At 44.2% G+C, this 20,775-nt stretch overlaps 1 protein-coding gene across 4 annotated transcripts in view; it reads left to right on the top strand.

Annotated features, from left to right (window-relative positions):
- Positions 1 to 20,775, top strand: part of PRR5 (proline rich 5) — a 111,212-nt gene that overhangs the window by 69,389 nt on the left and 21,048 nt on the right. For all 4 annotated transcript variants that reach the window (XM_075210259.1, XM_075210260.1, XM_075210261.1 and 1 more), the window contains one exon: positions 15,257 to 15,337. In XM_075210259.1, the coding sequence (XP_075066360.1) occupies positions 15,257 to 15,337 (81 nt within the window). The remainder of the gene's footprint in view (positions 1 to 15,256; positions 15,338 to 20,775) is intronic.

Here is a 20,775-nt window from a genome sequence, read left to right as displayed (position 1 = left end):
CCTTCCCGCTGCATTGTACGCTCTTCTTTCCCACTGAACTCTCCTCTTCCCTCTGCACTCTACTTTCCTCTTCCCTCTGCACTCTTCTCTCCTCTTCCCGCTGCACTCTATTCTCCTTTTCCTGCTGTATTCCACGTTCCTCTTTCCCACTGCACTCTCCTCTTCCCGCTGCATTCTACTCTTCACTTCATGCTGCACTCTACTCTCCATGTTACACTGCATTCTACTCTCCTCTTTCCCACTGTACTCTTCTCTTCCCACTACATTCTACATTCCTTTTCCTGCTGCACTCTACTCTCCTCTTTCCTGCTGCACTCTACTCCCTCTACCACTGCACTCTAGTCTCCTCTTTCCCACTGCACTTTACTGCCCTCTGCCGCTGCATTCTACTCTCCTCTTCCCCACTGTACTGGCTCTTTCCACTGCACTCTCCTCTACACCTCCTACTGCATTCTACACTCCTCAACCTGCTGCACTCCACCCTCTTTCCCGCTGCACTCTACGCTCCTCTTTCCCGCTGAACTCTGCGCTCGTCTTTCACACTCTCCTCTTCCCACTGCATTCTACTCTCCTCCTTCCGCTGCACTCTATTCTCTTCCCGCTGCATTCTACTCTTCTCTTCCCGCTGCACTCTACACCCCTCTTTCCACTGCATTCTACTCTCTGCTTTCCCGCTGCACTGTCCTCTTTCCTGCTGCACTCTGCTCCCCTCTTCCTGCTCAGCCTTTTGAAATAAGCCAAGTCGCTGCATATTCCCCTCCCCTGTAATCAAACTATTGCAATCTGAGCACAGCAGTTGAATTTTGTACATTTTTAGCTTGGGCTGGAGTTTTAAAGTTACTGTGCGTTTAATGTGATTTATTGTACTCTAAAAGCTGTGTTTATTACCCCACTAGAGATGAGCAAATGTTTCCCCTTATGCCACATATGGCCATCACATTTTGCACATTTCGCTGGCAGAATTTAGCCTTAATATTTCCACGTGGAGTTCTGACTGTCATTTTTCTTCCGACCTGGAATTCCTCTGTCGTTATTGTTCCACTGGGATAAAACATCTTCCCATACACAGAGCACTGTGTAATTAAATTAATACTTAACAAAAATGGGCAGTGTGTCCCACCCCTCCAAATCCAAAACAACACCAGCACTAGACAGCCTAGGTTGGTTTCTACTATAACCGGGAAACCCCAAGCGTTAGGTTCCCCCTCCTATAGTGATAATCAGCCCCCTGGTTCTTTTTTGCAGATTTGGGGGGAGAGGTTTATTCATTTATTTAATTATGGCCAGAACTTTGCACAGTAACATTTGCTGCGATTTTGTTCACCCCTAGCCCACACTCAGCAACCCGCATCCTCTGAGAAGGAGAAGCGTGAGTTAATTTTCTTTTTTCCTCGTACGTCAGTGGCTTATTCATTTGGAAATCAGGAGATGGAGAGAGCCAGATGACTGCGATTTAGTATTCCCTGTGTTACAGGATCTGCCTTTTTTTGAAAACTTTTCTGTTTGATTCACTAATGCCCGGGCCCGTTGCCCTATTAGAACTGACGGCTTCAATTACACGAGTGCGTAGTAGGAAAATGATTCATTTATGTGATGCAAGTAATTCCCTAAAACAGATATTAGTTGTTACTAAACTACAGCACCCGATACCCACAGCCATACAGGGATCTGACAGATTAAATGGACCTCAAGGTCCATACCCCTGTAGCAACTTCTCAGTAATACATAAGAGAATGAGCTCAACGTTGATTGATGCCAATTGACCAATGAGAGTATTAATTAAGTGTTTACAGTTTCTGTGACAACAAAGAGGCCCATTTAGAATTTTTATGTGCATTTAAAATAACAGACACTTGTCATATTTCTGTCTATCATTGATTTATGAATTCCGGTACCTTTATACTTCTTAACTGGTGTGTCTGTAGCCACTTTAACTCAACATGGGTTTCAAAATTCTCGGCCATTCCTAGTTAACCATCTGTGATGTTCTAATGCGTGCCATTTTCTGTAATAGAACCATACTTGCCAATGTCCGGGAGACTCCCGAAATTTGGGTAGGTCTCCCGGACTCCCGGGAGAGCAGGCAAATATTCCGTAAACGGCATCTTGCTGTGAACATTATGCGATTTGTGGTGAATTGCGTCATTTTGGCCCCGCCCCCTGTGACAAAAACAGCATTTTGTTGCGGGGGCGGGCCCAAAATGACGCGATTCACCGCGCGCCGCCCTCCAACCACGCCCTCCTACCGTCTCTATACAAACTGACACATAAGATTACTTACTAGTAATTCGCTCTCTGCTTAAGCCTTAATTTCACCTCATAACTTGATTGACTGCAGAGACAAACGCTTCTCCAAGATCCTCCGCAGATAGCTGCAATCAAAGCAACGTTTATGCCACATACTCAAGTCCTCATCTTAGGCAGGGCCTGATCCATTAAAGGAAAGTAAAGCAAAAAAAATTAGTAACTTTGAACTTGGCAAATCCATGTTGCATTGGAGGGGGGGGGGGTAAATTTAAAATGTGGGGACAGATTTATAGTTGGGGTAGGGCATGTCCTAGGTCAACTTCAAATGTCAGTGTAAAAATAAAGCTATTGAGTATTTATGTCCTACGTGAAAAAACAGACAGTATTTTCCTTATGTGCAAAATAATAAACTCATTGCAACATGGTTTTGCCAAGATTCAAAGTTACTCATTTTTGTGCTTTACTTTCCTTAATGAATCAAGGCCACAGTGTCATCCTTAGCAATTATTATATAACACATGTGAGTGAATGTGACGAAGGTGTGACTTCAATGAATTTCTGAATGCAGCTTGAACTTAATTAAATAAATATGGGGTCATTGATGATAATGGAGATATACTTATATTAAAAATGTTAGCACAGGGCACAAAATGAATTTTAGTGGGTAGGAGGCCTGAGAAAATTGTGTTGCTAATTGTTACCTTTTTTATAGTAAAATGAAAGACTGCAATTAAACTTAATGTGCTGAATAAATAGGTTATTTTTCATTTACAGTCTCTGGACCTGATTTATCAAGACACACATACTGAGCGCAACGTGCGTTTGTTTTAAAATGCACCTATATCGGCTCTGCGCACTCTCAAATTCATCAAGGAACGGATCGCAATATACCTGCGGTGACAAGTTCGGGTATAGCTCTGCTCAGCGTTACTACACAAGACACTGAACGATACGTCTAAAACCCATGTGGATTATAAATTCACCCAAAAAAACTCCCAGAAAAAAAAAATAATTAATGCCACCAGTTTATAATTAAGGCATTGATGATCAAACAGTAAACAAAAAAAAAATTTACATTTTTTTCTTCCCTGGAAATAGATTTATTAGGATGCTTTTAATGTCTACTGAACATAAAATACATTTTTACAGTTGCTCCTGATTACAAACACATGTTATAGCATGCATACCAGACTGTCATCACTACTGATCAGGACTTAGACTAGTCCTGTAGCTGGAGAAAGAGATACGGCAGAAATACAAGTAACTTTGCGATGCCCAGAGCTTGATTTGGATTTGCCTGCTCGCGCTTGAGTTTGGCGCGCCCTTACTGTTCATTAACTACATCCAAATGCCCCTTCCCTGCCTTATTCACTCCCCGAAATTTTAGGCTGTGGTAAGTGTCCTTTGCGCTCGCACACATGGCTGCGCTTACTGGCGTATGGTCCTGTTCTGGGAATGCGCAGAGTGATACACTCAAAAACGACAGATACGTGTCTGGATGAATCAGGCCCTGCGCGTGCATCATACTTAGAATGAGAAAATGTCCTGCATTATATAAAGTGGATTTGAGACAGCGCTGGGGTCATGAGTTTGATTCCCGACCATGACCTTATCTGTGTGGAGTTGTATGTTCTCCCCGTGTTTGCGTGGGTTTCCTCCGGGTGCTCCGGTTTCCTCCCACACTCCAAAAACATACTTGTAGGTTAAATGGCTGCTATCAAATTGACCTTAGTCTGTGTGTGTGTGTGGGTGTTAGGGAATTTAGACTGTAAGCTCTATTAGGGCAGGGACTGACGTGAGTGAGTTTTCTGTACAGCACTGCGGAATTAGTGGCGCTATATAAATTAATAAATGATGATGATGAAACAGTGGCTCTATTTATATAGAATAATTCACTGAAATGTTTTATTTTGGTTTCAACCAGTAAACCAATGAAGTTCAAACAGCAAATTTAGAATCTATCACCCCTTTCTTGACGCTATGAGCAGAATGGACTCATTGCATACACTTTCACAATGTTTAATTAACCCAGCATATATATTTACCTGCAATAACCCTCTGTATACTCCCAGAGCTTCATTCTGTGAATTAGTTTGAAACCACTTAATTACCCAAAATGTATTACATTAAGAAAATGACCTATGGGTATGGTAGTTTAATGTAATAAAACTAATAATTCTAAATATTTAAACATTTCATTTTAAAGGAAATGAGATTTTCTCTGCACTCAGCCACCCACTCAGTGATCTTACTATACAGCGGCTGGAAACGGCGACACTTATTCATTTTTATATATTTAAACACCAATATTAATTGGATTTAACCAAAAGCAATGATTTCATATAGAGTTTGTGAAGTGAGAACCCCATAACACATTTTTACATGAACCCCTAAATAATAATTCCATTCTGGTGCATTTTGCATAAATTTCTGTATAGCACCGTGTGCAACAGCCCCTAATCTCAAGGGACCAATCCAGGTTTTAAAGATTTGTTCCTGGAAATGTCTGTATGTTTAAGGATTGAGCAACTACATAATAAAATTCCTCTCTTACTGTATATTCAATGCAAGTTTTACCTTCTATCCATACTTTCTGGCCTTTTTAAGTTATTTTTTTTTGAAGAGGGAAAAGGCAAAAAAAACCACATTATTTTGAAACAAAACCAGAGAAAAAATAAGCCTGCGCTCAGTTAATCCCATATTATATATGGTACCAACTCCATGGCAAGATAAATGCCCAATAATGTATACAATATAAAAAGAGAGTTGTTTTCAGTGCTTATCCTTAACATTTCATATCTGTCTGTATCTATCGAAATGAAAACATGAGGTGTTGGTTCATATTTTGATCAAAACATTTAAGCCTGCATCCCAGCATCAAAGGTAGCTTGTTGTCTGCAGACCTTACACTGACCTGTATGCTTCAAACACCATTATAATGCAGTTAAAATCAGATGCAGGAACCTCCCAGGTATAGGGGCTTACATCTAGCAAAGAGTTGGCTTTTAGGCCACACCTAAATATCCTTATGTAACCCCCTGTCACTGTGTGTAGTGTGGGGTGCAAAGGGTACACAGTGCACCTCCTTCTCAAGCCCTGGCTAGCTGATGGGCATGGGTGTAAATGATCAGGGGGTCCCTGCACATGCAGGTGTTTCTTTGTAGTTAGTGGGACACAGGTAATGTCACTTTGGTGCAGTGTAATAGAAGTCACAATAATTTGGGCGCCAGACCATCTCTATAACAAACTCAACTCTTTATTTACACTCTTCCTCCAGCACGATAATCATAATGGTTGCAGCAATAAAGAAATATATGTACAGCTCCTTACTCTCTCCAGCACAGTTCTTAATGAGCAATACGAATATGGTTGCAAATATATCTCATTACTCCTCCTGCACAGTTCTTAATGTTATCCAGATGTTATGTAACATAAATCATTGGTCTCTCTTACACTCCATACTCACTGCAGATACCCTTTCTGCAGGGGCACATGCATGGATGCTAATAGGCAGGCAGCCTCTCCTCCATGCAGCTCTGACACACTCTGTGTACCTCTCAACTGCAGCTCACCCCTCCTCTGCGGGGATGATGTCTCCTGTGCTCTGACACGTCACTCTGTGTACTCTCAGCCTCAGGATCTGACACTACAGCTACCAGGCCTCTTGTAGCAGCCCTCACTCCAGGGCCTCTTCCATGCAAAGTGTCCCCCTCTCTCTTGGGTTTTCTATAGTGGCATGGAGTTCTCCCCCTCATCCAGTGCACACATTCCTTGCCCTGGCTCAGTCACCATGCTCAGACTTCCAGGCAATGCTGGGGGAGCCTGGGAGCTTCCACCCCAGGTCCCCAGCTACAACTCTCCTCTTGTCTCTCCCTTCTCAGTTCCTATCCCCCCTTAATGACAGCCCCTCCTTCCTCTCACTTAGTCTCACAGGCTGGGCTGGGTTATCACCATGGTAACCAGTTTATGTAACTTTTCAGAAACTTCTATCTTACCCTCTAGGTGACCCCTCCTCTATTCACTGAGGTAAAGGTTTAACTAAAACACCACTAGGGGGGTGTTACATTCTCCCCCGATTAGCTGGGCACCCTAAACTACACCTAATGGGGCTGCCTAGCTAATCTCACTCACACCTAACTCACATATGACCACACACATGTAAACTTTTCTACATCACTATTGCATGAAAAATCACAGTGTAAAGTGAATACATACATAGCAATACAATGGCAGTATCAATATAAAACACATTTCACATTGCATACCCCACAACACCCCCAATGGAAACATGTGAGTCACAGGTGTCCTGTTTTCTTTCAATGTACATTTGAATATGGCTTTATGCCAAAGCAATGTAGCACCTGCCCATGCCTGCCCATGTCTCCCCCCTCCTGGGTCAAAAAGAGACAGGTGGCTCTCGTGGGCCCCTCCCAACAAATACATCTCAGCAATATATGCAGGGGTGGCATTTGACCAGCGGGGTTGTCTTCCCCCCCTTTCTCTCCAACGTGGACGATCTGCCTTTCTTTGCTCCCCCTAATCCTCCGGAAGGGCAATATACAGACGTCACTTGCACAGCCTGCCTCTCTTTGCTTCCCCAAATCCTCAGGAAAGGCAATATACAGACTGCATTGTAATTGCACCTCACATGTTGAACCTTTTCTTCTTTTGCTTCCCACTCAGCTGGGATAAGTGGCACTACAAGTCTCAGCAACAAGCACACTGCTGCTCCATATACTGTCCTGGACAGAACTACTCAGCAAACAACTTGCTTTACCTCCTCATTACCCTTGGTCTCCTGGGCACCTAGAGACGGTCAGACATGGTGTCCCAAGGGTGTTTCTCCGGCTGGGCACACTGCTCTCAGTTCCTGTGTCCTGCAAGCACTTTCTCCATCTGTTGTGCTCGAGCCCCACGTTGGGCGCCATTATGTAACCCCCTGTCACTGTGTGTAGTGTGGGGTGCAAAGGGTACACAGTGCACCTCCTTCTCAAGCCCTGGCTAGCTGATGGGCATGGGTGTAAATGATCAGGGGGTCCCTGCACATGCAGGTGTTTCTTTGTAGTTAGTGGGACACAGGTAATGTCACTTTGGTGCAGTGTAATAGAAGTCACAATAATTTGGGCGCCAGACCATCTCTATAACAAACTCAACTCTTTATTTACACTCTTCCTCCAGCACGATAATCATAATGGTTGCAGCAATAAAGAAATATATGTACAGCTCCTTACTCTCTCCAGCACAGTTCTTAATGAGCAATACGAATATGGTTGCAAATATATCTCATTACTCCTCCTGCACAGTTCTTAATGTTATCCAGATGTTATGTAACATAAATCATTGGTCTCTCTTACACTCCATACTCACTGCAGATACCCTTTCTGCAGGGGCACATGCATGGATGCTAATAGGCAGGCAGCCTCTCCTCCATGCAGCTCTGACACACTCTGTGTACCTCTCAACTGCAGCTCACCCCTCCTCTGCGGGGATGATGTCTCCTGTGCTCTGACACGTCACTCTGTGTACTCTCAGCCTCAGGATCTGACACTACAGCTACCAGGCCTCTTGTAGCAGCCCTCACTCCAGGGCCTCTTCCATGCAAAGTGTCCCCCTCTCTCTTGGGTTTTCTATAGTGGCATGGAGTTCTCCCCCTCATCCAGTGCACACATTCCTTGCCCTGGCTCAGTCACCATGCTCAGACTTCCAGGCAATGCTGGGGGAGCCTGGGAGCTTCCACCCCAGGTCCCCAGCTACAACTCTCCTCTTGTCTCTCCCTTCTCAGTTCCTATCCCCCCTTAATGACAGCCCCTCCTTCCTCTCACTTAGTCTCACAGGCTGGGCTGGGTTATCACCATGGTAACCAGTTTATGTAACTTTTCAGAAACTTCTATCTTACCCTCTAGGTGACCCCTCCTCTATTCACTGAGGTAAAGGTTTAACTAAAACACCACTAGGGGGGTGTTACACTTATATAGGCCTGATAGACAGCTGCTAAGACAACATAAGGCAATTTTCTGAAATAAAACCAGAGTGGAAATAAGCCAGGGTTCGGTTAATCCCATATTGTATACGGTACCCACAGCAGCCAATCAGATGGTTTCATGTGTCTAGTGCATCTGATTGGTTGCTGTAATGTCTTCCTAAAGGTATTATATTTTATCCTGCTAGAAAAGGTTAAGTGAGATGTGTTTCTGCAGCATTTTGTGCTGGACAGAATGTAAAAAGAGAATTGAATAATTCAGCTTTAACCTTTGAAATATAACGCCATCCCTTCCCTTTCCAAGATATGATTCATTTATATTACTAACATCCAATAATCACTGAGGCCACTATTGGTGTAAACTGACTTTGTGTTCATTGTTTGCTTCTTTGGGAAAACTGGATTAGATGGGAAGCCAAGGAGATTTTGGCTGTAGTAAAACAAGGTCGCATGGTAGTAAAAAATGTGTTTTCTTTTGAAACCTTTTGTACTTTTCTCCAAAGAAGCAAGATCAGCCCTAGGTAATGTTCTCACCAAAACCTTGTGACACAAATACCGCTGCACACTGCACTATCCGTACATTTGCGGATATCTTTTTAGGGCTGTGTCCGATGGGCGCTGTGAACGCTAGCGCAGTTCATCAGTTCTGTCAATGTTGGGGAACCCAGACAGAAACTTTTGTACTTTTCTCCGAAGAAGCAAGATCAGCCCCAGGTAAAGTTCTCACCAAAACCTTGTGACACAAATACCGCTGCACACTGCTCAGTATCCATACATTTGCGGTTATCTTTTTAGAGCAGTGTCAGATGTGCGCTGTGAACGCTAGCGCAGTTCATGGGTTCTATCAATGTTTGGGGAACGCTCCTCGCCTGTCACGGGAAGTGATTACGTTCTGAGTGTACAAGGGAAGCGTTGCCCATTCATTTCAATAAACTATATAAATCCCATCGTAGTATCAGGAGTTAATAATTACTCCTCAGTTCCTCATTGGAGAGGGCACTACAGGGGACAAGTATAAATTGAAGCCTTAAAAGATTCCCAAGTAGAAGCGTTCCTAGGATATGTGTGTAATCTCTGTGTAGCAGGTTAAATCGCATTACGTGACATGAATTTTAAAACACAACCTTTTATTGTGAATCTATTAATATAAAATACATTTACCTCAACAATGTTTTGCCGTGACCTGCTATTGGGAACTACGAAACAAAATGTAGTATAAAAGTCATGAATAACATCACACAGGTTCCCCTGTATGCCAGACTGACTAGAAAAATGTGCTGGTGTAGATGTTTGTCGCTTGCAAAATAGTATTAAAATCGCATTACTGCGAGAAAGGTATAACGGGTGACAATACTAAGTTATTATCATCTATGTAAGCTCAGTTAATCTAAATGCAGATTACTACACCTGCTAAGGAGCTAATATATTTATGGTCCCTTAGAGAATATCTGTCATTTATATAAATGCAGTCGGCGCCATCCATATTGCGCTAGAAAACCTATTAAGCTTGGGAGCTGTAACATTGCCAGCTAGTGAGGAGCAGGAGATAGTGTGTGGTATTAGTGCAGTTTGTACTGGGATGTAGGCTACACAAGGAAGATTACTGCCCCTGAGATGTGGAGCCGGGGGTTGTCTGTGGTGACAGCGGCAAACGCAGGATTTGTAGAGGGGGGTTTCCACGCCACGCCACCAGTGGGCGTGGCCAGCATGTATGGGGGCGTGGCTATAATATTAGACAGTGCTTGGCTGCTCTCCAACTCTTCCTATCCCCATAATATACATGGGCAATGCTGCATGCACTACTGTTAGGTGCACGCAGCTCTCCCTTTTCAAGCAGAGCTGTGTGAAGCGGGAGCAGGGTCCAGCCACCTCAATTATACAGAGGCTTGGATTGGGGTTTCCAGGCACTAGGAAACCCCCCCTCGGTTTGCCTATGGGTGACAGTGAAGAAGTCACATACAGCAAAACATATATTTAATCTTACCTTTTTACAGGCAAAGTGTTAGGGTTCAAAGAGCCCATCAGGCCCCACCCTCATTCCCTCACACCTACACTACACCGGCGGTAATCGTATTAACAATGATGATAAATCCGACACGCATGACACCTACAGAAAAAAAAAACGATTGCAGAAAAAAACAAATGCAATATACACAGACTTATTTGAACAACGAAGAGCCAGATTTCCGATGGCACCGGCGTGCTGACAGACAGTCATTTCATCATTTATTTATATAGCGCCCACATATTCCGTAGCGCTGTACAATTGGGGACAAACATAGTAAACTAATAAACAAACTGGGTAAAACAGACAAAGAGGTGAGAAGGCCCTGCTCGCAAGCTTACAATCTATGGGGATTCCGAAGACACAGCTCTCCGGCAGTACAGTTTGACATCAGTGCGCCCTACAGCAATGTTAATTTAAAGCGGCAATGTTTTCACCCCGCAGGCTAAGGCTTTCAACACTTAATCTGCGGGGTCCACACATCGCCACTTTAAATTAACATTGATGTAGGGGGCACTGACGTCAAACTGTACTGCCGGAGAGCTGTGTCTGTCAGTATGCTGGTGCCATCGGAAATCTAGGTCTTCGTGGTCAGATAAGTCTGTGTATATTGTATTCGTTTTTTTCTGCAATCGTTTTTTTTTCCGTAGGTGTCATGTGTGTCGGATTTATCGTCATCATTAATGCGCACCCAACCCCACTACACCATGTGGAGAGCTGAATCCCTCGACCAAAGCGGTTTCTGGACAATCTGGTTGACTATGCATCCTTCCTCCTTTCGCCAAATCACTCCCATTCAGCCAGAAAAGTCTTCCCCCCGGGTGGTGATCCACTAAATAATGCATTGTGAGGGTAGATTTGTTTCCGACAGTAGCATCGATTCGGCTGTCCCTCCTGCCCCATCCAGTCCACATCCTGCATCACATTCAGGGCAATGACCGGGTCACTTAATAAATACGTTGGTCTTTGCCAATGTAGCTGTAGGAGTTGGATAAAAAGGAGATTACAAAACGTAATCTGTTTTTCATAGACTAATGCTGATTTAATGGTTTCAGGACACTGTTGTCATTGTACGTGGGAAAGCACTTAATAAAATAATGGTTTAATGGTCATAGTTGCACTAGGTATAAATTTCCAATAGCTACAAGTGCCATTCAGAAATATCAGGGGACGGCTGGCAAATTGTAGCCCAGGGGGCAAGACTCGACTCAACAGCCTATTAGGAAGGTGGCCCAGTGACCCAGCCCACTATGGGATGGCCCGGGGGGGCAGATGACCCCCATCCCAGCCTGCCCCTGACAAACTTATATGCAAAGTCTACGGGGCCCATGGCTTATCGGGCCTGCATCCCCTGCCAAAACCCCCATATATTTGCTTTTCATTTCACCCTTTGTTCCCTTGCAAAATTCCAATATAACAACAAGTGTCTAGTTACGCCCCTGTAATTCTGTAAACATTTTGAGTCTATCAGAACTATAAACAAATCTAATAAATTGTTGAGCTGGGGACATTTTTTCCTACGCACTCCAGACTTACAGAGATCACAGCGGGAGGCTTTTATAGAGCCCCGCTCCTTCCGCTATCATCTGTAGCGTTCTGATTGGCTACAAGTTGTTCTGTCTACACCAACTTCGATACTAGGACATAAAAGACGAGTTGGAGATGAAGAACACACCGACATTATGCAGCCTTAAATGCACCTTAAAAAACTGCTAGGAGAGTTGAATATTAAACAAAAAAAAGTACAGCTTAATTTTTGCCCAAAAGGTGGTGGCGATACCGGGTCATACAGGTATCCCAGTCCTTAGTTATTAGACACTAGCACCAAGTTTTATTACTTTATTTTTCTAAACATAGAGAATACTAGGTCCCTTTATACATGCTGTTAAAGTTACACTCTTTAAAGGCATTGCCCACTTTAGGATGGGGCAGAAAGTTCTAAATGGGGTACCTGATTGGAGGGATGGCCAGCCAATCAGGTGTTGCGTTAAGTGCACACCCACAACTATTCCATATTTGCATTACCATAGCTGCGGAGTACTCCAGTGGATAAACTTCTCTATGGCCCAGGCTCGCAAACAGTGATTGTGTGAAGCCCTCCAGGAATCAATGGGGTCGCACAGAGGGAGCCGGGAGAACGCAGTTCATAAAGGAGGTCCATTTGACCACCTTCATTCTGATAAGATTGCGCTGTCCAGCTAAAATATTACCGATACAACAATCAAATGCCGTGGTCAGATATCATAAAGAATGTCTGAATGCTTGCTTGGCATTATTCATTTTTGGCATGTTGTGGTCTGAAACTATATAGATGACAATACAGCCAAACCATTCACAAGGAATCAGTGACATCACTAGAGAATGCAGCCTTCCAGTGCCTCATGCCTCAGAAATTAGCCATTGATAACTCGTGTCTGCTTCCACTCACTGGGCATGAGTCGCTCCCGTATACCCTCCCGACCCGCGGTTTCGGAAGGTGGAACTCCACCCACTGACCTGCCCACGCGGAATAAAATATATTTTTTGGCGCAGCGAGCAGGTTAGCGTGGTGCCCTCCTGTCTTACCATGTTACCCCAGCCCTGCTCCTACTGTTTATAGGCAACAGACACTTTAAAACATGTTAGCATAATATCCCTATGAGAAAATGTGTGTTTATAGTGTAAGAGTGTATTTCTCTGTGCGTGGGTTCACTGAGGTATTACAGCAGTGATGACGGTGAATTGAATTGAATGTCATGTCTCATATTTCCATCACCTGTGTGTGACAGTTGTCACTGCTCGGTTCAGCTGTGTAGTTGTCATGCAGGGTTATATTGTGTGGTATCATTAATGCAGACATCTTGCCTCAGCCAGATTTACATTTATCACAGACATTCCCTGAGCCTGTGCTCTCCGTCTGCCGTTTCATCTCTGCTACCTCGTAACGTTCTCATCCCGAGATCCTTTCCCACCGCCGGGGAACTGCGCTTCCATTAACACCGCCGGCACAATCAAAGGGAACTAAGTGGACGAATCTGAATAATAGGTTCAGTTCCAGTCATTGACGTCTTGTACTAAACACGAAAGGCATTTATACCTCAGGACTTTACACTGCATTCAGATTATTGAATGTTCTGAATACTTAACAATAAATGACAGCACAGTGGCCTAGTGGTTAGCACTTCTGCCTCACAGCGCTGGGGTCGTGAGTTCAATTCCCGACCATGGCTTTATCTGTGTGGAGTTTGTATGTTCTCCCCATGTTTGCGTGGGTTTCTTCTGGGTGCTCCGGTTTCCTCCAACACTCCAAAAACATACTGGTAGGTTAATTTGCTGCAATCAAAAATTTACCCTAGTCTGTGTCTGTGTGTATGTTAGGGAATTTAGACTGTAAGCTCCAATGGGGCAAGGACTGATGTGAGTGAGTTCTCTGTACAGCTCTGCGGAATCAGTGGCGCTATATAAATAAATGGTGATGATGATGATGACAGAGTAGAGCCCCCTCAGAGGTTACAATTGCATCGCTGGACTTCTACCCAAACTTTGCTATGGGTTCTATTATATTTAAATGTCCGTCTTTCCTAAAAAATTAAATCCCAGCCTGTTTATTGTTACCAGATTATCTCATTATGCAATATTGTGCCATAGTCCGGTGACAATCTCTACCAATCACTGCTGGCCATTTAAGCTGCTAAAAGCAAAGTGCATTAAATGGTTAAGGGAAGACTTATAGTTTAAATTTTTATTCACTGTATTAGTTTAAAGTGTATTTGCTCAAAGGTAAACATTTTGAAAATGTCGCTAATTTATTTCAAGCCAGAATTAGATGTGGCCTCTGCAAGGCTAACGTTTGTAAACACTACGGGCTAGATTTACTAAACTGAGGGTTTGAAAAAGTGGGGTTGTTGCCTATAGCAACCAATCAAATTCAGCTTTCATTTATTTAGTGCCTTCTTCAAAATAACAGCTAGAATCTGATTGGTTGCTATAGGCAACATCCCCACTTTTCAAACCCGCCGCTTAGTAAATCTAGCCCTACATGTTTTTCAACCAATTATCGTGCCAATCATACGATAAACGACTGTTAGATCTGATATCACATTAGTATGTACACTCCCACTATCGTGTTTTATCGTGCCACAGCACATTGTATCATTTGATTTGATTTTATAACTGGACTAAAAATCTCTATAAACGGTGCAACAATGTTGGGCAAATTTGGCAGTGTGTATGCACTCACAACCAGCAGTGTAGGCAGATCTCCATAGAGTCTACAGAGTCACAATCTTTTCAGCTGATGGTTATGACAGATGAAGAGCACAGATCTGAAGGTAAATCGTGTAGGTGTGTACGTATGAATCGACATGCTCATGGGTCTTTCAGTCGTTGGTAAATTCATTACAGAAATTGCATCTGCAGTCAATTTCTGTACGTAGTGTGACCCAGCTTTAGTAATATCACAGAGCAAATCTAATGTTCTGTTTGTTTTCCTTAATACAGGGGTGTTTTTTTTTTTTTTTTTTTTAAATGAGTCATTAGTTTAATAAATAGCTGGCAGGACTCCATTTATAAGGACACCGCTAATTAATGAAATAGGTGACCTTGGATGTAGAGCTAAAGACTAATGACAACTTTTTAACACTATTTTTAAATAGCAATTCCTAATCTTCCTTTTCCCTACAGGAACAACAGCATTGTTGTGGTGACTGAGAAGTCAGCCCTCCACATAGGGGACCCAATGGCGCTGCACTCAAACCAGTTTTAATGCTTTTTTATTACCTTTAACTTGACCTGAAAAACATTTTATTCCTCTGTAATGATATTTATTAGAATTTTTTATTGCCTTATTTCTTGATATTATTATTATTATTATTATTATTATTATTATTATTATTATTTTGTTAATATTTTGGAGGAGTGGAGAGCGGTAGTTTAGGAGGGGTTGATGGAAGCGACCTGTATGTTCTTTCCACCCCTCTGAATGTGTTAAATATCTCTTAGCACTGTAACAAATATCTGTCCTAATAATCTGTCCTTCATTTCAGCATCCAGAATGGAGTCATCTCTGTGTTTCAGAAGAAAGGGCTGCACGATCATGAACTCTACCATCTCAATGAAGGAGTGCGGTGAGTGGTCACCTACATACTGGAGACTGCACCCACTAGTGACAGTTATAAGATATTAGCGGGAAGATGTGTCAGACCTTCTAAAAAATAAAAGTGGAGTTGCTGCCCATAGCAACCAATCAGATTCTAGTTATCTTTTATCCACTACATTCTAGAACATGAGAGTTAAAAGCTGATTGGTTGCTATGGGCAACACCAACACGTTACCTTTTTAGAAGGTTTGGTAAATCTACCCCTATAAGTCATAGGCAGCTGATAACAGTACAAGCTGGGTGCTCGTATACAACACCAAGTAATACCCTTGTAATCCGCAGAAGTGGTGGTATGTTATTCCCTGTAGTACAAAATTATAACTGAGCTTAGTCGCTGACTAAACCTCAGCAGTCACAACAGTGACATCTACAGGTTATAAAAACAGACTAACCAAAATCCTAAAATAAGAACAAAACTTTAAGTATTAAAATAAAACTCTGTACTTGCAAAGCTGAATTGCATTTCATGTTACATTGATATAGTCTTGTAAGGAATGAGCTGCTTTAAACCAGCCGACTTTTGTGATGTTGTAGCTTTGTGCTGGTGTGACTGGGACGGTCCTGCATTGGAGAACACATTTTTAAAGTTAGTGATATGAGACAAGTGGGAACGGAATACACCCAGATATGTGGACAAGTGCAATAGGTTGCTCCTGCCTCTGTTTATTTAAGATCTGACTAAAAAAAAATCAAAAAACTAAACTTAAAATACAAGTTTGCTTTTATAAAAGAGCTACTAATACCCACAATAATTCACATATTTATATAAAAGTTTCGTACTATTAATACTGAAGATATTTGTAATAAATCTGTGAACATGAGGGAAGATATTTTCCTACCCGCAGCAGACTTCCTGTCAGCAAATCCTGTCAGCCCTCTTATAGGATAATAGAGAATACAAAATACAAGGTCAAATATCTCATCCCATATAGATATACATGTGTGTGTGTGTGTGTATATATATATATATATCATACTTGCCAACTCTCCCGGAATGTCCGGGAGACTCCCGCATTTTGCGAGAGTCTCCCGGGCAAGTGTGGCAATCTCCCGAATTCTGCCCACTTCACTAGGAAGTGCCCCACTTCCTAGTGAAGTGGGCAGAATTAGATCCCAAATGCCGCGATTCCAGGTGAATCACGGCGTTTGGCCCCGCCCCCCACTGTCAAATGAAGCGATTTTGGCCGCCCCGCCCCTTCACGCCCACCTCCACTGGCTGGCTCCCGGAAGAGAGCTGAAGAAAGTCGGTGAGTATGATATATATGTGTATATATATATATATATATATATATATATATATATATGTATAGATAGGTATATGGATATATATATATATATATATATATATATATATATATATATATATATATATATATATATATCTAATATATAAATGCTTAGTGGCGTCTGTCTGTCTAGGTGTGTGTGAAAAAAAAAAACAAGTTGCAGCGCCACCTGCTGGGCAGAGTTATACACTGACCTACTAAATTCTTAGTGTGTGTGGGGAAAAAAAATTCAAATAGGGCTGAAATTTGGTAGGGCTCAAACTCATTTTCGTGAGGTAATTTTACCTCATGAACACACATGTGTAAAGGCGTGCGTTAGTGTGTGTGTGTGTGTGTGTGTGTGTGTGTGTAAAAAACTATTTTCTCAGAAAGGGCTCATCCAATTGACCTGAAATTTGGTATACTGACATTATTTGACAAAAAAATTAGAACAGTCAAGTCAGTTAACTTCCATCATCCCCCCTTCCCCCCATGGGAGGGGTAGTAAAGGCTAAATTTACGAGTTGAGGGGTCAAACTCATTTTCGTGAGGTAATTTTACCTCATGAACACACATTAAAAAGGGCGGATGCGTCGCGAAGTAACGCTCTTCCCCTGAGGAGGCCTGGGCTAGGCCCAAATGCATGACAAGAACCTTTTTAAGACCTTAAGTATCTTGATTTGACTAGAATGCATGAGTATCATGCACGGGTTAACTTGTCTATAATATAAATGTCTAGTGGCGTGTGTTAGTCTGTCTGTGTGTGTCTGTGTGTGTGTGGAAAAAATAAAACCAAGCTGCAGCGCCACCTGCTGGGCGGAGTTATACACTGACCTACTAAATTCTTAGTGTGTGTGGAAAAAAAAAATTCAGAAAGGGCTGAAATTTGGTATACTAAGATGTTTTTAATTTGTTAATTGTTAAAAGTGTTTATAAAGATTTAAAAAATATATATATATATTTCTTGAAGGAGAAGTGACAGTTGGGAGTGGTTGGTGGTTGAGGCCAGAGCTAGGCCCAAATGCATGACAAGAACCTTTTTAAGACCTTAAGTATCTTGATTTGACTAGAATGCATGAGTATCATGCACGGGTTAACTTGTCTATAATATAAATGTCTAGTCGCGTGTGTTAGTCTGTCTGTGTGTGTGTGTGGAAAAAATAAAACCAAGCTGCAGCGCCACCTGCTGGGCGGAGTTATACACTGACCTACTAAATTCTTAGTGTGTGTGGAAAAAAAAAATTCAGAAAGGGCTGAAATTTGGTATACTAAGATGTTTTTAATTTGTTAATTGTTAAAAGTGTTTATAAAGATTTAAAAAATATATATATATATTTCTTGAAGGAGAAGTGACAGTGGGGAGTGGTTGGTGGTTGCCAGGGGTGACAGTGGGGAGTGGTTGGTGGTTGCCAGGGGTGACAGTGGGGAGTGGTTGGTGGTTGAGGTCTGGGCTATGGCCCAAATGCATGACAAGAACCTTTTTAACACCTTAAGTAGCTTGATTTGACTAGAATGCATGAGTATCATGCATGGGTTAACTTGTGTATATATATATATATATATATATATATATATATATATATATATATGATGTAGTTGCACCGTCAAATGTCTGGTAGAGGTTGTTTCTCTTTTTAACGTCAGCAAATAAAAGGTGACACTGACAGGAAATGAATCTGCCACTAATTGGGGAATTCTATTTGGACATCTATTTTTTTCTTTCTGTGACCTCATTGATGGTCTAACAAGTACGTGACTCTTTAACAACAAGGATTACAACTTCTTTTGTCTCTTACATCATTTTTGTTGTTTTATTTTACTTTTGTTGAACATTTCCTGACCAGAGTAAATCTCTGCTATGCAGGACAGCCTGATGTTGTCCAAGGTGACCACCCGTGTGGATGATAATTTGGACCAGGTTGGGCACAAAACATAAGCAGTAAATGTAAACAACACATATAAGTAGGATCACAGGTGAAATTCTAAAAAATATATTTTAAGAAATCCTTGAAATATTGTCCTCTGTGTGTTGCTCCAAATACCTCCCCAAAATGAAACAAATTCATTAAATGGGGAACTTGTTGGAACGAATCGAGTTTTCCTAATTGGTCCATAATCATTATAGTTACAAGTACACATCCAGATGTCTGAGAATTATTGTCCAGTGTTGTAAGTCTTAAATGAACGTTTCTCCTTATTCTAAAGGCATTTACCGTATTTCCCCATGTATAAGGCGCTCCCATGTATAAGACGCAGCTTAATTTTGACCCCGAAATTAAAAAAAGAGGAGGGAGTGTGTAATGGCCGGCTGCTCTGATCAGAGCAGCCGGGCAGCACACTCTCCCTGCAATCGCCCCCCCTGCTGCCACTGTGCCTCTGTCCTCCTCCTCCTGGATCACCCCTGCCACTCTGCCTGTCCCCCGCCTCCTGGATCCCCCCTGCCACTCTGCCTGTCCCCCGCCTCCTGGATCCCCCCTGCCACTCTGCCTGTCCCCTGCCTCCTGGATCCCCCCTGCCACTCTGCCTGTCCCACACCTGCTGGATCCCCCCTGCCACTCTGATTGTCCCCCGCCTCCTGGATCCCCCCTGCCACTCTGGCTGTCCCCCGCCTCCTGGATCCCCCCTGCCACTCTGCCTGTCCCCCGCCTCCTGGTCCCCCCTGCCACTCTGCCTGTCCCCCGCCTCCTGGATCCCCCCTGCCACTCTGCCTGTCCCCTGCCTCCTGGATCCCCCCTGCCACTCTGCCTGTCCCACACCTGCTGGATCCCCCCTGCCACTCTGCCTGTCCCCCGCCTCCTGGATCACCCCTGCCACTCTGCCTGTCCCCCGCCTCCTGGATCCCCCCTGCCACTCTGCCTGTCCCACACCTGCTGGATCCCCCCTGCCACTCTGCCTGTCCCCCGCCTCCTGGATCACCCCTGCCACTCTGCCTGTCCCCCGCCTCCTGGATCCCCCCTGCCACTCTGGCTGTCCCCCGCCTCCTGGATCCCCCCTGCCACTCTGCCTGTCCCCCGCTTCCTGGATCCCCCCTGCCACTCTGCCTGTCCCCCACCTGCTGGATCCCCCCTGCCACTCTGCCTGTCCCCCGCCTCCTGGATCCCCCCTGCCACTCTGGCTGTCCCCCGCCTCCTGGATCCCCCCTGCCACTCTGCCTGTCCCACACCTGCTGGATCCCCCCTGCCACTCTGCCTGTCCCCTGCCTCCTGGATCCCCCCTGCCACTCTGCCTGTCCCACACCTGCTGGATCCCCCCTGCCACTCTGCCTGTCCCCCACCTCCTGGATCCCCCCTGCCACTCTGCCTGTCCCCTGCCTCCTGGATCCCCCCTGCCACTCTGCCTGTCCCACACCTGCTGGATCCCCCCTGCCACTCTGCCTGTCCCCCGCCTCCTGGATCACCCCTGCCACTCTGCCTGTCCCCCGCCTCCTGGATCCCCCCTGCCACTCTGCCTGTCCCCCGCCTCCTGGATCCCCCCTGCCACTCTGGCTGTCCCCCGCCTCCTGGATCCCCCCTGCCACTCTGCCTGTCCCCCGCCTCCTGGATCCCCCCTGCCACTCTGCCTGTCCCCCACCTGCTGGATCCCCCCTGCCACTCTGCCTGTCCCCCGCCTCCTGGATCCCCCCTGCCACTCTGCCTGTCCCCCGCCTCCTGGATCCCCCCTGCCACTCTGCCTGTCCCCCGCCTCCTGGATCCCCCCTGCCACTCCGCCTGTCCCCCGCCTGCTGGATCACCCCCCTGCCCCGCTGCCACTGTAACGCTGCCCCGCTCCCCCTTGGTCCCCCCACTGCCCCTGTAACGCTGCCCCCCCCCCCTTGCATCCCCGCTACCCCTGTAAAAGACGCACCCAGGTTTTAGACCCAAAATTTTTGGGGAAAAGGTGCGTCTTATACATGGGGAAATACAGTAAATGACTGATAACAGAGCAACAGCTTCCAATCAGCTGCACGGCAAATGTAAATGCTATAAAAAAAAAATATTGTAATATTGAAAACTATTTTCAACAATGGCATAGGGGGTTAAAGACCAAAAATGCTATAATAATACCAGTAGCAATAGCCACACGCACCGCAACAACTACATGAATTCAAATCCACATAAAATCAAATATTGGTCTGCACCTGGATTTGAGGTTTAGGCTGTAA

The sequence above is a fragment of the Mixophyes fleayi genome, chromosome 4, assembly GCF_038048845.1.
Source record: "Mixophyes fleayi isolate aMixFle1 chromosome 4, aMixFle1.hap1, whole genome shotgun sequence".
NCBI lineage: Eukaryota > Metazoa > Chordata > Amphibia > Anura > Limnodynastidae > Mixophyes > Mixophyes fleayi.
Note: the sequence above shows the minus strand (reverse complement) of the source record. Positions and strands in the feature narration are given on the sequence as shown.